Source organism: Callospermophilus lateralis, chromosome 9, assembly GCF_048772815.1.
Source record: "Callospermophilus lateralis isolate mCalLat2 chromosome 9, mCalLat2.hap1, whole genome shotgun sequence".
Taxonomy (NCBI): Eukaryota; Metazoa; Chordata; class Mammalia; order Rodentia; family Sciuridae; genus Callospermophilus; species Callospermophilus lateralis.
The window spans coordinates 101,259,195-101,276,613 of NC_135313.1; the positions used below are offsets into that span (position 1 = coordinate 101,259,195).

At 43.0% G+C, this 17,419-nt stretch overlaps 1 protein-coding gene across 1 annotated transcript in view; it reads right to left on the reverse strand.

Moving 5' to 3' along the window:
- Positions 1-6,403: 6,403 nt before the first annotated feature.
- The window catches only part of Ralb (RAS like proto-oncogene B), a 42,558-nt gene continuing 31,542 nt past the window's right edge, over positions 6,404-17,419 (reverse strand). The window contains exons 3-5 of the mRNA XM_077110297.1: positions 14,977-15,185; positions 10,368-10,545; positions 6,404-7,962 (exon numbers count right to left, since the gene is read on the reverse strand). Coding sequence (XP_076966412.1) covers positions 7,843-7,962; positions 10,368-10,545; positions 14,977-15,185 — 507 coding nt within the window. The 3' untranslated portion in view covers positions 6,404-7,842. The remainder of the gene's footprint in view (positions 7,963-10,367; positions 10,546-14,976; positions 15,186-17,419) is intronic.

The following is a 17,419-nucleotide window of genomic DNA, read 5'->3' on the forward strand; positions in this document are numbered from 1 at the left end:
ATAATGTTTTCCCTCATTAAGAGAAAGAACTAGAGAGAAAAAAAAGGACCTCATGAAAATTGAAGGGAGATGGTCAAATAGAGGAAGAAGAGATCAGCGGATCAGAGGGAGGGAGAAGAGGAGGTAACAAACATGGAATAATGAAACTGATCAAATTACTAAGTACCTGGCCTCTACTCATAGGACTCACTGCTGCTCACATGACAATAGGGACTGAGAGGGTGCTGGGATGCAGGCGGGAGCTGGGAGGGCCTGGGTGGAACTGTGCTGAGCCCTCAGCACAGTCAGGAGGCCTGGTAGGAAGGCCCTGCAGCTACGGGGTACTGGGGGACGAAGAGAGCATCAGATTGGGCTTTTTTAAAAAATAGTTTTCAGCTGTCAATGGACCTTTATTTTATTTCTTTATATGCGGTGCTGAGGATTGAACCCAGTGCCTCACACATGCTAAGCAAGCACTCTACCACTGAGCCCCAGCCCCAGCCCCCAGATTGGGCTTTATGGAGCTATTTTACCCTGCCATTGTACCTCAGTTAACCTGAATCTACTGAGGGTGGGAGCACAGAGAGAAGCCAACAGCTAGATGAAGTCAAGAGGATGAAGTCAAGGAATCAGAGAGGAGAGGAGAGCAGGAGACAGGGAGGCACGGAAACATTTGCAAATGCTCTAAAGACTGAAAAAGGCCCTCTGATCTGGCAGGAGAAAGTTACTTGGGACTTTGCCCCAAACAGCCTGGCAGAAATGGGAGCAGACTGCAATGGGTACCATTTTGTGTTTCTGGAACAGGAAGCCCACTCCCCCATGCCTGAGATAAGTAGTGTGATTTAACCATGAAAGACAAAAAGGAAAAAAAAAAAAAAACATCATATTTTCCCATGCCTATCCTATTCCCATTCCTATCCCTTGTGTCTCTGCAAGGAAAAAAAAATTCTAAATACACATCAAAAGCAATTTTTCCAGAACAAAGAAAGTGATTAGCATAGCCTAAGATGGCCAATTGCACTTGGGAAAGTGTTGGCTTAATGTTTCACCATTATCTTGAGAGACGATGTCAAGACAACTGTCACACAGGTGAGTTGACACTTACTGAGAGTCTCCACAGCCAGGATCCAGGACCCAGCACTTCCCATGCTTACCTGGCCGCCAATCCCTGCCATACCTGTAACCCTCCCAGCAAGCCCAGAAACCCTGGCCTGCAGCTACATTTCCATTTGTACAGAAGTGATGCTTCGTGGGCCAACACGCCATCTTGTCTTAGCATTCTCACTCAAGCCAATGTGTGATTGATGAATGTAAGTCACAGCCTATATTTACATATTTTTACCATGAATTTAAAATGATGATATCATACATTTGTTTTCACCGAGAAAATCAGATTTTGAGAAAGTGTTTCCAGCTCAAACTACTGAAAACACACAAGAATGAATTAGTGACTTAGGCCTTCTGAAATTAACCCATTTACCCCTTTGATTCCTTTTGAACACTTGCCCTGGCATGTATTTAAGTAGTAGAATAAGTAAGCTTGTTTTAAAATATTAAGTTGAGAGCTTAACTTTCCAAAGGATTTTGGAACTTGAAGATCATTCAGATCCTTGGTCCTTTTTCAATGCCAAACGAGAAGCCTGTTCTTTCGCTCAGGGGATGCGCTGCAGAAGCCACCTCACCCTTGGTTGGTTGGGGAATCATCTCTGCCCACAGGGCTGGGCAGTCTCCACCAACCTGGGTGGGAGACTGATCCACCGTATTTCTGAGTTCTTCAGACACGACCAATGGCCCCTTTTCCAACTTAATAAGTGACACATGTGGCAGTGAGTCATTCTGGCAATGCTTCTGATAGTACTGTGAGCATAACTGAAAATATGTGGCCTGGTGGTGGCTGGGTGCCACATGTCAGGACATGCACTAGCATCTAAATGGGACAAAGACACAGAGGGGGCACTGGAGCAAGTAACTTTCTTCATCTACATGTACTCAAATAGGGAAGCCATAGTCCCAAGGACCCAAATCAGTTTTAAAATTTTTATGACACACTTTCCAAAAATCCTCAAAGTGAAAGCCCTGTAGCAGCAATTTGTGAAATAAGGAAGTCTATGTTAGCAATACATGTTTTATTTTATAATTGGTGCTGGGGACGAACCCAAGGCATCTTGCCTGCTAGACACAGGCTCTACCACTGAGCATTGCTGAGAAGCAAAGATGACAACTGGAAAGCAGGACATTCCTGGCCTGAGGACAAAATATCTATAAAATCACTAACAGCACAGGTAAGTTGACTTAGATTCCTTACCCATATGACAAGAAGAAAACATCCTACAATTAACCACATTTCAAAAAAGGAATTATTACTTCACACAGCAAATAATAAACCCATCACCCAACAGGGAAAGAAAAAAGTATGAATGAAATTAACTCAGGCTTAGGGAGAACCCAGGATTCCTTCTTTTGAAAGATGACATCAGACACACCTCTAATCTTAGTAGCCTTGGGAAGTTAAGGCAGGAGGATCTCAAGTTCAAAGGCAGCCTCAGCAACTTACCAAGGCCCTAAGCAATTTAGTGAGAGCCCATCTCAAATAAATAAACAAACAAAAAAAAAAGGGCTGGGAATGTGGCTCCGTTGTTAAGCAGCCCTGGGTTTAATCCCTGGGACCAAAAGAAAAGAGGACATCAGAAAACAACTAGCCAGACCCAGATCTGACAGCAAATGGCAAGGCACACATTCCTGCACACCAGGGATTGCCACGTGCCCCAGCTTCAAAACAACCCTGCAGGGGGCCAAATCAATGGATTCCCTCTTAACTTTGAGTCCACGTTGATCAGGCAAAAGAGGAAATACTGGTATTTGTGACAATGAAATCAGAACAAAACAGAAGACTGAGCTCCAATGTTAGCCTCCCCTAAAACCTGTGCTGGCAAATCCCAGGCGATGGAAGAGACAGGGAGGGAAGATGAACGGGAAAGAAAATAAAGATGCAAAATACAGGACACGATGAGGCACATTCGACCCTAGGAGCTCCAAAATCTGATAACTAGAGTTCTGAAAACAGAAGAGAACAACTCAATGTCAAAAATACACTTTCTAGAGCCAAAGAGATAGGAGCCATCTCTGAGCAGGATGGATCACCAAGGCCCACGCTAAACTCTACTACCATGTCCTTTCAGACACTATGGACAAGGAGGGTCTCAGTGACTGTGGACAGACAGGGTGTTATGGTCTCAATGAGTGCCCTCCCCATCCCAGGCTCATATGCTAAAGGCTTAGTTGCCAGCCTGTGGCGCTACTGGGAGGTGATGGATCCTTTAAGGGGTGGAGACTCATGGGAGGAAGTTAGGTCAATGGGGGTGTGACTTAGAAGGAGATATTGACTGGCCTCTTCCTTGGCCTTCCAGCTACCATGAGGTAGCTTCCTGTACCCACACTTCTGCATGGTATGCTGCTTTGCCATAGGCCCCAAAGCACAAGAGCCAACCAACCACAGAATGACACACGCAAAAGACCCAGAGCAAACCCTTCCTCCTCCTAAGTTAGTTTAGCTGTTTTGTCATGGGGGTGGAAAGCTGAGACAGAGGGGAAATGCAGAGCACCTACACAAGGAGACAATGGTTGGGATGGCACCAGACTGATTGGCAGCAACAGATGTTTGAAGACGCTGGAGCTAAGCATTTCAAGTTTGGAGGGAAAATGAGTTTGAACCCAGAATTCTATTCTAAGCCAAACTATCAATCAAATAATGGCCCATAGTAATCACACTCTCAGAGATACTGGGGGACTGTGAAAGTTTACCTCCAGCGCAATCTTTCTGAGAATGTATTCCAGCAAAATGAGGGTGAAAACCAATAAAAGAAATGGGAGGGCCAGGAAAGTGTAGAATTAACCCAAGTGTTCAATTAAAGCAACTCTCAGTACCTAGAAAACAATCAGTCCAAATTACATCAATCGGTCAATCAACAAGCTCTAAGAAAAATGAGCATGGAAGCAGATTCCAAGTAATGGAAAGGAACCAAAAGAAACTGGCGTTAGGCATGAAAGAGTACGTAGTCACTCAAAAAGAAAACTCACTCAAACTTCAGGCAAGGTGGAGGGTCGGGACAGGGGGATAATGCATATGAAATAGTCCAGAGATGAAGCAAGCCAAAATATGGCATGATTCCAGCAATCGATGAAAGAGTCCCCTTCACTGGACACTAGGAACACTGTCCTAGAGTGGTGGCCCTGAACTGTAAAGGAAATGCAACTGCCACATAGGCTTGCCTCGGCAATGGCCCTATTTATCTGAGTCAGAATAATCAAATCATTGTGGACTGGTATTCAACTTGTAGAATGAAGCATGAAAGTCTGAATTTTGGATGAATACACATGCCAGTCACCTTGATAATGGAAAAGCAAAGGTGTAAGAGAAGGAGGAGCTGCCAAGAAGGTCAAGGGCGAAGTTAGGAGCGTTAACTGCTCACCTTCCATAGCTGGGAAGGAAACATACGCTGAGAGCTGATTGATAATTCAACAGAGATTCAGAGCTGGGTGCAGTGGCACAAGCCTATAATTGCAGAGGCTCAGGAGGCTGAGAAAGGAGGATCACAGCCTCAGCAAAAGCAAGGCCCTTAAGCAACTCAGTGAGACCCTGTCTCTAAATAAAATACAAAATAGGGCTGCAGATGTGGTTCAGTGGTCAAGTGTCCCTGGGTTCAATCCCTGGTACCCCCCAACAAAGAGGATAATAAACAGAAGTTTAAATATATAGTTTAAAAAGATATGGCAGCCACTGAGAAAGGAATTAAAACAGTGATATTACTGTTGACAGAGGGATGGAGTAGGTTACAGAAATGCAGGAAGCTAAATCCTCATCTCCTGAGTCTAGTCCTCACTGGGAATGTCAGAGATTGAAAATCAACGAATAGTGGCACAAGAATATTATTCAGAAATGCAAGAGTACACGGTGAATGATCTGGGGGCAGAAATGGTTAGAATGTTGAGGCATGAGTTGATTACATTTTTAAAAATATCAAAATGAAGTTATTCTAATATTAATATATAATATTTTGCAATATCAATTTTTATGCACTGTGAAGCTTCTATGAACCCAGAAGCCTACTCCAAGCCAAACTAGGAAGTAAAATAAAGACCACAAGTAATGCACTCTCAGACTCGCTAAAGGACAGTGAAAGTTTTTTACGGTGCTTTAATAAAATGTAGCTTCCAGGCCAATGGAGATGAATTTTATATTTCATTTAGTGCCATTTGATTTAAATCTATATGCCATTACTCACCTTATATAAAATGCACATTTCCCTCTGCACTTTTATGAGGGTAAAATCAGGTTGGTTTCATTAATTGGCATGGGGGTTTGTTAGTGGTATATAAATTATGATGTTGTCTTACAGTTATTAATGTCCTTAGATTTGATCAAATAGGACACTTACAGGAAATTCTATGTCTAGGTATTTTCCACATGTTACTTTATGGAATCATGAACAGCTAACTATATTTTTCTAACATTCTACTCCTCCCTCAATTCACTCCAACCATACACTGGTCTTTTGGCTGCTCCTGAACACCTCAGGGCCTTTGGAGAGCTGTCCCCAAGTCCAGAAAGCTCCTGTTCACCCCACTAACATGGCGTCTCCTTCAGGTCATGAGGTCCCACCTTAAGTGTCACTCCCTTGGAGAAGCCTGTCAAACACCACACCTAAGCTCTACCTCCTAGAGACAGCTCTATCACATTACCCAGTTTTAAGAGCACTTTTGCTAAGACTTTCAATTTGTTTCCTCACTCAAACAAGCTCCTGGAAGTTGGCCTGTCTTGTTCATCACCACATCCCAGCCTGACCCTCGGGAGGTGCTTGAGTATTTCTAGAATGAACACTTTACTGCTAAGCTAAGGGTATAGTATCTAATCATTCAGTAACTGTTTCAAACTTATATACGCCAATGCTGCTTTATTTTCCTATGGCACAGAGTCTCATGTGTATAATAAATTATTTTGTTAGGAACATCCATTTCTGACTGCTATCCAATTGAATATAACTGTAGAAATATACTAGCATACCAAATATGATTTCTCTAGCATGAAATAATTCATGCCTTCTTTTAAAATTTACACTATCATTACTTCATTTACACATATTCTAAATGTACCTATTCTTGACAAACAGGTTGGCAAACAAGGATGAAAATATAAAGGTTTCAGAAATTTGAGAATATAATCACCTCAGATCTCTCCCAAAGGAAAGGATGAAGTTAAAATCACTGTTTATAATTTTATTTCCTAATTCAAAGGACTGATTGAAATAAAGCTTGTCTGTTATTGCAGATCATCTGATAAGAACAATAATGAAAAACTTACCATCAATTCCCTTACTACTTACATATTGCATGTATGACAGGACAATAAAATCAAAAGACCAAAATCTTGAAAAAGTCTGTTTGCTTTTTTTAATTCAAAAAAAGCCCACGATTCTTTGGGAGGTGATACAAGACTGATTTGCAGGGGTCAGATCATAATTTCCAGAATCTCTGTAATAATATAAATTTCAAAGGCTCCCGCTCTCCTCACTCCAATTCACTTTTGGCACCAGAACATGAAATGTTCACTTCTGAAAAATGGGGGGAAACCCACAAAATATCAGGCTTTTACCACAGTCCTCCTCTCCTGGTGAGAATTCTTCTGATTGCTGAATTTAGAATACTGATACAGTAAGAAAGATTAACAACAGCTCATCAATAAAAATCTTTTTCTAACTGCCTACCTGACTATTTCAGACAAGAATTACGTTAGAAACAGCAGTCACTTCTCAGAGGTAACCGGGCAGTGGCTTCTCTTCTCTCCCCAGTTGTTCTAACTCAAGTTAGAATCACAGAGCAATTCTCTGAGAGGTAGCAAAGGCTCTGGCTTCGTGATTTTAGAATACGATTTTAACTCATCACATTTTCCAGAAGAATTTGTGTGACACTGACAAGAGAGAGAGAGAAGCCTTGCTCGACCTTTGCAGGCAGAGTGAAGGTGATCAAGACGAGGAGGACGTGATTACAGTGCAGAACAGGGGCCTGCAAAAGGAGAAGACGTCCAAGAAATCCCATCAGAAAGGCGTGTCATCGTAAAGTACTGCTCCTGAGTCTTCACCTAGACTACAAAAAACAGAAAAGTTCCCATACAACAATCGGGACAGAGCAGGAGAAAAATAGACAATGTAGACTATAAATGGCCAGAATTTAAACATGAAGAAAACAACCTGCTACTTTTATTTTTCATATGTGAGGAGGATTTGTAAACATGATGTTGACCTCTCCAGCCCAATTCAAGTTCACTTTTCTAACTATGCTTCAGATCCGCAGGATATCTCCTAGAAATTTGTCTTTTAAAACCTTAGAATTTCAGTGTCATAAGAGCCCAATGGATTTTTCTGAGTAATATTGTTACAGTGATAAAGGTTGGGGGTCTACCTCAGCACCCTCCTTCTGAAGCCTAGTAAAATAAGACATTTTATTTCAAAACAAAAGAGGGTAATGTTAAAAACCTGGGTGGGGGATAAGATGCTGTGACAATACTCTTTCTTTTTAATGAACACTTGACTGTTTCCTACCTAGAGCTCTACCCTAGCTCAGCTCTGGAGGGAGGGGCAGGACTCAGGAAGGACAGAACTCCACAGTCCTGGCGAGGCAGCCATTCCTTTGCATGGAGAAGGAATTGTTTCTTCTTCCAGCCACCAATTCATGACTATTTGTCCCCATTTAAAGAAGTACAGGTGAATAAGGTTGGAAGGGCAGGAAGCACACGGAAGCCAGCTACAGCCTCCCGTGCGCCCCAGACCTGTGTCTCTGGCAGCAGGGGTCTCCCCCACCACCCGGCCTTCACAGCAGGCAGCATCTTTCTTTAAAACTTTTCTTGTTTTTGCTGCTTTTCTTGCCATTCTTGTCTTTGTTTTCTGACATCTTCTTTGCTCTGATTTCTCTCATTAAGTCAAAGAACACCTGGGAGTGGGGAGAAAGGGTGAAAAGTCATTTAATGAATTTAATGAAACAACTGAGCAGGATACCTAGTTCACTGCTACAGCCTCCAGGTCCCCAAACTTCGGCTTCAAAACCACATGCATTCAGAAACAAGGGTCTAGAGGAAATAAGGACAACTGACCTCAAAAATGTATCCTGATCCCATAATGCAGACATCTCTGCTCGGCCACACAATTGGCCAAGCGCAGGACAGAATCGTACTGTCACTACCATAACCTGATGGCTTCTCTCAAGGGATAAACTCTAACAGTAAGTATAATGAAGGATAAAGCGTTCCTGCAGAGAACAGATCTGTTACATGTGTGAAGTTCATAAACCTGAGGGCGACACTGAGAATCAGACTTTCTAGCATTTCCAACCACCAGAAAAGGAAGGGGTGACCTGAGCACCCGCGGCTGGTGCTGTGCTGTATACTTGTCTCTCTTCACCCCTGTGGGGACCTACACAGGCTGGAAGAGCATCTGTGCGACAATTTCCCAGCTGGTCCCCAGCAGTGTCCCCAGGTACACCTCAACTCAACACTCAGGGTCTTGTGACATTAGCTGAGAGGAACTTCATCAAGAACTGGACACTCTAGACCCTTTAATATGTTAGTTGGCTGGGGATGATCATGTGTAACAGTAGTTTGAATTCTGTCCTCTGCAATCGTGCCAGAGGACCAAGCAGAGCCAGTGGCCAATGTATGCCTCCCACAGAGACCCCTGAGAGACCTCACAGACTGAGTGTGACAGGGAACGTGGGCTTTATTTTTGCACAGGTGTATGACACCACAGGCTCCCGTCTTATTTTCATGGCCATGTCTTCTTCTTCACTCTCTGGAGTGTGGGACTCCACGTGCACATTTACTCAAGCCCCAGGCACAGAAAAGGGAACCTCAAACTGGATCAGGCTGACCTAAGCACCCGTTTTTGACAGCCTCTCAGGAAACACATGGCCCATAAACAACTCCTAATGTCACAGGTTTTTCTTTTTAATCCAAACAGCAAAAGGCAAGAGGAGGGGCGTGGAGCGCATCCAGCTAAAATGATGACACAGCCGTTCGCTGCTGATCTTATCCACATCCTTCTCTGTGTAAAGTTTTTTCCAGTGACTACAATGCTGCCAGTCATAAGTGTCTGCTGGTTCCTGTTTGGCAGGTCAAGCTGGTCCAGCCGTGGGGGGAAATGACAGCAGTGTGACAGCCACCTCCCACCCTGCTCCCTGTCCCACCAAAAAACCCACATCAGCAGTTTTGTGAAGTGATCCTGATTTTTTTTTTTTAAATGAAGCACAGGTGTGCACTTCCTGAATGTTCCTCACAGACAGGAAATCATCTGAGGGAGATTTTGAGTAGCATCAGAGTCAATGTAAGAATTGAGATAACAATATAAAGAAAAGCAGGCGACAGCTGAATACACCTCTCATTGCAGCCAACAACTGCAGACCCTTGTTGCACAGGCCACCTGGGGCTCCGAATATAGGCCCTCGGAGTTGGCATCCAAATTCCAATGTCCCTCTGACATCACCTCAAGCTCCAGAAATCTTCCCCCCATCAGGTGAGAAACCCAGGGGACCCCCGAAGGAGGGGCGTGGGGGGCCAGCTGCTGCTCGCTGCACAACAGACATAGTGCTCAGGTGCCACAGGAATAGGGGTCATGAAGGAGAGCAAGGGACAGGGCAAAGCAGCAGGGACAGCCTCAGCTTCATGCTTGCTTATTTTTGCTGTGCAGCAACCACCTTAACTTAAAAGGAAAAAAAAAAAAAAGGCTAACAGTAGAAATCAGCCTTCCTCCCTGGCCATGGTGACTCTTCTGTGAGCCTCAGGAAGCGGAAGTGAGAGTACACTGGGGATGGGGTAAGAGAGAAAAGGGACCAGAGCTGGATCCTGAGGGCAGATCCTACTGAGACACCCATCTACAGGAGGAACCCCGGCTCTGTGCGCAGACAGAAGGTGAAAAGAACAGACCTAACCAGCAACTCAACAGGAGCAGAGGCAAGACTCGTCATGCTTCTTTCAAGGCCAACTAAGCGGCAGCCTGACACAGCCAGCCCTGTTCCCCAGGCCACAGGCTGTTGGGCGGGGAGCACGGGGAAGCAGAGTCTGTCCTCGCTGTCTTCACAATCCACACATCATCTCACCAGACCTCCAGAGACGGCCCATGATGAGCATCCTCTAAGGAATCCCCATGGCAAGGAGAAAGGTCTCCACAGGCTGCTTTGGATATAGGGTCAGACCTGCCCAGTGCCTCTCACTATCATGGCATGGACATCTGGAGAACCAGAGTCCTTGTCCAGCTTCCATAAATGGTTGCCTCAAAACCAAGTGAGGTATCTGTTTGGTCAAGGCCAAAGCCTGTTTCCAGGAAACACCCAGGGCACAGGCCTACCTTGTCCACGTTGGCCCGCGTTTTGGCTGATGTCTCCACGTACTGCACGCCCCACTCCTCCGCTTTACTCCTGGCCTCCTCAACGGGCACTTGCCTCCGCTCCTCCAAGTCAGACTTGTTTCCCACGACAAGCAATGGGATTTTATCTTCTTCAGCCTTAACGCGGAGGATCTGTTCCCTGTTGTTACAACAAAAGTACAGCAGCCAAGAAAACCACAGTAAGAACCGAGTTCATCAACCATCCCAACAGAGGCCGTCCTAAGGCAGAAGAACTGCTCCATTTAGGGCATGTGCCAAGGAAGCACTCTGGGGTGGGGGGGCAGCCACCAGCCAGGGAGTGTTTCCAAGTCTGGTTCCCAGTTGGTCTGCATCAGAAGCCCCCAGGGCACTCTTTACAACAGTGCAGGTTTAGGGGCCCGATAGTCCTAGAAATAGATGTCTGGGTAGGAGGCCAGGATCATGCATTCCTACAGGGTCCCCAGTGAATACTTGTAATCACAAAGGAAGGAAAGGGAAGGGAGGGGAAGGGAGGGGAGGGAGGAGAAAAGTCTGTGAATCTGTGGGATAAAAGCAAGCTAAAAGAAGTATCTCACAAAATCCATAATAATTCCCATGGTGGGGCAGAAAGGGTGCGTGACTTGTGACTGTAAGAACTATGAGGTCTAGTGTTTTCCACATGGGAGGCAGCAGCCTCTGAGAGGATCTTGAAATCAATTTAGGGAGTAACAACCAGAAATTTTTTTCTTAGTGCAATAGATTATAGGAGATAGCAGAACAGAAACATCCAAGGGAATCTTAAATAATAAGTACTGGCTTGTGAAATTTCTGTTTCAATTAGATCTGTGTGTGCATATGGCTGTCCCTCAGTACCCAAGGGGCATTCATTCCAAGACACTCTGAGGATACCCAACTCCACAGAGGCTCAAATGCCTTATATCAAATGGTACAGTACTTGCATATAACTGACGCATATCCTCCCATATGCTTTAAATTCTGTCTCGATTACTTTAAAAACCTAATACAGCATAAATATTATGCAAAATAAACATTAGACTCTAGTGTTCAGGGAAGAGAAATATGGAAAAAAAAGCCTGCACATGTTCAGGACAGGAACAACCATCACGGGCCTAACATTTTTTTTTTTAACATTTATTTTTTGTGTATAGTTGGACATAATACTTTTATTTTATTTATTTATTTTTATGTGGTGCTGAGAATTGAATCCAGGGCCTCACATGTGCCAGACAAGCACTCTATGGCTGAGCCACAACCCCGGTCCCCTAACTAACATTTTTGATCCGAGAATGTGGAACCCATAGACATGGAGGACCAACTGTATGTTCACCCCACCCACAGTTTCCACTTAGACACAGCAAATGTTCCAGGCAACAGAATGGAGATAGTTACATTAGGCAGTAGTCATATTCCAATGAACATCATTTTTCCACTGTAGTGAAAAAACAAAAACAAAGTACTCTAAAGCTTAGGGAAAAGTACTTCAAAATGTCCTCTCTAAAAATATATATATATATATATATATGTAGCGCATTCAATTTTACCTATACTAAAATTAATCACCTACCTAAAAGTAGTAATCAAAACCAAGTATTTCTAAAAAATTAAATATTCTACTCCCACTATTGTGTTCCAATAGGACACTTTTTGGGTGCTGGGGATGGAACCCAAGGCCTCATGCATGCTGGGGGAAGTGCTCTACCACAGAGCCACACTCCCAGCACCAGTAGGGACACTTCTACTTCCACATTCCAAAAGGAGTCCCCTCTGAAACAATTTTGTGGAGCTCTGTACTGATATTTATATGACAGCGCAACATTTCACAATACTAAAAATATTCCTGAAAGTTTCCATATAGGCAATTTAAGTACCTGATATCAAATATTTTAAGATAAATGAAAAGAAGGAAAAGTTGATGTTGAAAATTACCTCCAAGCCGCTTTGTTATAACCTACATTTGAACAGGAGTCAAGGACGTTGATGCACTGGGAGTGACACACACCTGTAATTCCAGGGGCTCAAGGGTCTGAGGCAGGAGGACTGTGAGCTCAAAGCCAGCCTCAGCAACTTAGTGAGGCTCTCAGCAACTCAGGGAGACCCTGTCTCTAAATAAAATATAAAAAGGGCTGGGGATGGGCTCAGTGGTGGAGCGCCCCTGGGTTCAATCCCTGGTTACCTGCCCCCCACACAAAAAAAAAAATTAAAAAAGAACATAATACACTTAGAAGTTGCAACAGATATAAACTATAAGAGTGAAAAACTGATACACTCCTGGCTTATTGGTTCTGCAGGGGCATAAACACCTGATTAATCAACCTACTGCTCCAGGAATGGGAGCATCAAGTTCTGGAATCTTATGACCCACTCTCTCTCTCGGCTGTAGGATACTGTCCAAGAAGTTTCAGGGAAGAATGTTTCATTTTATGCTGGGGCCTTTCCATTTAGAAGATGAATACAGAGATGCTATGGTTTAAAACTGCTAGCAGACCTCAGTGACTGAAGTTAGCACCGGGGCTCGGAAGATTTACCTCCCTTCCTCTGTTTCCAGAAGGCGTGAGAAACCCAGAGAGCTCCGAGGTGTGTACCTCAACGTCCAGAGCTCAAGTCAGGAGAACCACTTCCCCTTTCTTTTTTGTTTCAGGGACTCATCTATCCTTTTTCTTCTAAGAACCCCTCTTCCCACATAATCACCAAAGCCCCCTCCACAGTGAAGCAAGGCTTGCTGTAACTCTGTGAGGACACATGAATGTTCCCTGCATGTGGTGACCCAAAGGGAACAAGACAAAGGGAAACTGTCCTGTGGAGATGACACTGCTACCATTCAGCACGTCCCTTCTTGGTGAGCTATGGAGCAATGGGAAATCAAAGGCTCAGCACAGGGAAGAAAATAAGGCAGTGTGTACGTCTGTCCTGTTTCATCCTCAAGAGAGCACGGAAACAGGCCTACGTAGAGGCCAACACAATTATGAATGCATGGGCTGTGATCCAACATTGAAACCCCTAAGTATGTCTGACAAGTCTAAGAATTAATAAGACTTCTCAGAACGAGTCCCCGTCTTCTAACCAGTTACTACCACACACACACACACAGTTTCAGAGCCCTGGGACATCCGACTCTGTACAATTGAAGTCCTACCTCATTCCCTTCCACTCTCTCTGTTGGACCACCTAAGATTACCCCTCCAGGCCCCCCTGGCTCACTGAGGCTTTGTTTCAAATCTCAGGCTGATGTTTAGTGGCCTCATTTCACCTTTGGTTGATTATCTTACTTTCTAATCAGAACTAATGTTAAAGAAAGAATTACTTGGGTTTTATTTTCTTGTCTCTTTACTTCTCTCCTGTTAGACTGTGGTTATGGTTCTTCAAATACCATCTGGATACTATTATGGTTTGCATCTTCGCTGACCCCCAGCCTGGGCCATCAGGAGGTGGTGGAATCTTAGGAGGAGGAGCCTCATGGGAAAAAATCAGGTCACCGGGAGCATTCTGGGTCCACAGTCCCTTCTCTCTCTCTTTGCTTCCTGGCTGGGATGAGACAAACAGCTTCCCTTTGCCATGAATTTCCACCACAGTGTACTGCCTTACAGAAGCCCAAAAGCAACAGAGCCAAGCAACCATGGACTGAAACCTCTGAAACCATGAAATAAACCATCAAAATAAATGTTTTCTCTTTCCTTTTTCTTTTTAAACCTCAGGCACTATGTCACAGCAACAGAAAGCTCACTAACACAGTTACATTTACAAGTATGGTATGTGAAAATATATAATTATATAAAAGAAATGGAGAGGGTATATGTAAAGAGAAAGTCATAGAACACAGGAACGATGCCCAAAGGCTTATTCCTTCATAATAAACACACTTAAGGCTTCTTTAAATGCAACATTCCAAAATGAGTTGCAGCAGTAAATATCCCACCATATAGGCCACGTGTCATATGAATGCACTGTGAGGGGACCAGGGACATGACAGATTTTGCAGTTCCTACCAAAATGGAATTCAGTCTTATGCACAGTTTCATTTCATTTCTCCACTAACACCTGCATTTTTAGAGAAAGAAATAATTTCTGGATGCTCAGCAAATTTGCCCGTGATCAAAAGCTGGTAAGTGGCATGGAAGATTCATTCAGACCAGGTCTAATCACAGTCTGGCGCCAGCCGGGTCCTTCCCTCGACGTGGCAACAAATGGCCACTCTGACTCACACTATTCATTGTCTCCCCATGTCTCATAAACACCAAAATAGATCAAAATTGTCATTTATAAGTAAAATTATTTTAAAAATCAAAGACAGCTAACTCTTATCACTGTCTCAGATTTATATGAACAAAGTTACATTCTTGAGGATATGGAGTAGCTTCATCCTCGGTCAGAGACAAGATCCTTCAGATACTTCACTTGCAGAAATCTAGAACAGGAAAACCTATAGAGATGACAATGGTGGCCTCCAGTGCGTGGAGATTCAGAAAGCCCTAGAAAACTCTTTGGGCAGAGTGCTCCCTAGTAACAAGCTCGACCTGCTCCTCCTCGCCCAAGCCCCAGGCTCCTTCTAAGTGTGAGGCGCGGGAGGGGAAGGGCTGTTTCATCTCAAACCCACCTGAACTCGGCCGTGGCCGTGAAGGCCTCCCGCTCGGTGATGGAGAACACCAGCAGAAACCCTTCCCCGCTGCGGAAGTAGTTGTCACGGATGGCTGCGTAGTCCTCCTGCCCGGCAGTGTCCAGGATGTCGATCTGCACCTCCTCCCCATCCAGGACCACCTTCTTCCTGTAACTGTCAGCCTTGGTGGGCTCATAGTCTTCCACAAACTGGGGAGACACACAGCATTATCCGCAATTAGCAAGACGTTAAGGAGAAGAAAAGCTGCCCCCAAATAAAATTTGATATCTAAGTACTTTGCTTATAATCACTTAAGTACTCAGTGGGTGCCTGTAATTATCACACCACATAAAAGGCAGCATAAAATAAAATAACGCACTATATAAAACCTCACTTCTTTTTAGCTACATTCAACCATTTTTTATTTTGACTGGAAACAACAGGGGCAGATGTTCCCATCGTACAGATGAGAAAACCAAACACAAAGCAGAACACTCGGCACTATTATTGTCAGTACAGTTTAAAATTATGATAGAACACTAGGAAATGTGAGAAATGGGAGTTCTTATTCTAATTAACAGAAATTTAAAAATCACCTGAAAAGTAATTTGGCAAGAGGCTTACAATACGGTAAAGCTCCAAATGGGTCAGAGATTAAATGTTAACAAGAAAACCACTCAAGTACTAGAAGAAAAAAAATGGGTGAAATCCTTTTACTACCTTGAAGTAGAGAAGGCCTTCTTAACTAAGACTCAAAATCCAGAAGTGGTGTTAGAAAAAACTGATAAATTAGACTACATGAAAAAGTAGGGCTGGGGTTGTGGCTCAGTGGAAGAACATTGGCCTAGCACATGTGAGGCACTGGGTTCAATCCTCAGCACCATATAAAAATAAATATTAAATAAATAAAGGTATTGTGCCCATCTACAACTAAAAAAATTTTAAAAAGAAAAGAAAAAAATTGTTAAAAAAAAAAAAAGTTTTAGCAGAGCTAGCACAACATACCATAAACATAGGCAAATGACATACAGGGAAAAATTATTTGAATCCATAGTACAAGAGCTAATGTCTTTAATATATAAAGAGTTCCCAGAAACAGAGGAAGAATATCAACAGTTCATTAGGGAAAAGTGGGCAATGGACATAAACAATTCACTAAAAAATAGACACCCAGTGCTAAACACATAAAAAGATGTTCATCCTCACTAGTTTTTAAAAAAGTGAAAATTAAAACTACATTGAGACATCATTTTTCACCAACCAGCTGGCAAAATTCCAAAAGTCTGACAACATACTCTAGGGGAAAGGCACTCTCGTACATTGCGAGCAGAAATGAAAAACAGGACAATTCCCCTGGGGAAAAATTTGTCAACAGCTGATAAAATAAGAAGAATTCCTTACCCGGTCCTAGCTATCCTGCTTCTAGGAATCTAAGCTCCAGAAAGCCTTCACTAGAATATACAAAATAATTCACTGTGGCACTGAGTGTAACTGCAGAAGACTAAAAACTTCCCAAATGCCCAGCGACAGGATTTCACATGAGATACTGTGCAGCCAGGCACCAGAGCTCCAAGGAAACAGGGAGAGCAACTTGATGTATGTAGGCATTTGCCAAAAAGACACCTTGAAAGGACAGACAGAATTGAAAGCTGTTAAACAGAAAAACTGAAGCAAATGAGCCTACCCGCATATTCATTTGCTAGTGAAGACACACAGAAAAAGAACTTAATTAATTTATGAGACTTTAGAAGAGTATCGTGAAAAAATGCATCCCATTAAAAAAAAACCTAAGGAGGGCCGGGGCTGTGGCTCAGTGGTAGAGCGCTTGCTTTCCATGTGTGAGGCACTGGGTTCGATTCTCAGGACCTCATAAAAATAAATGAATAAAATAAAGGTCCATCAATATCTATATATTTTTTAAAAAACTAAGGACAAAAAAGTCAAAGAAATATGAAACTTCCTCTCAGTAGTTGTATTGTTTAGTAATGATGATATTATTCCAAAGCTATTTTCTTTATATTGGTGTGTATGAAATAAGTAATCTTAATGATTCTAAAAATCAAGAAATAAACTAAGTTAAGGACAATGTATTTTTAGAAATTAAATGGTGCTGGTACAGCTGGATCCCTTACTTCATACCACATAACAAAATTAAAATAGATCAAAAAATTAAAATTATAAACTCTTAGAAGAAAACACAGGTGTACATCTTCATGACCTAGTATCTGGCAATGTATTCTTCAATATGATACCAAACGAACAAGTAACAAAAAAAAAAAAAAGACAGGTAAACCGGACTTCACTGAAATTAAAATTTTTCAGACTTCAAAGGACACCGTCAAGACGGTGAGAGACAACCCAGAGAAAAAGAGATACTTGTAAATCACATGTCTATTAAGGGGATTATTTCTAGAATACATAAAGAACACTGGAAATTCAATCA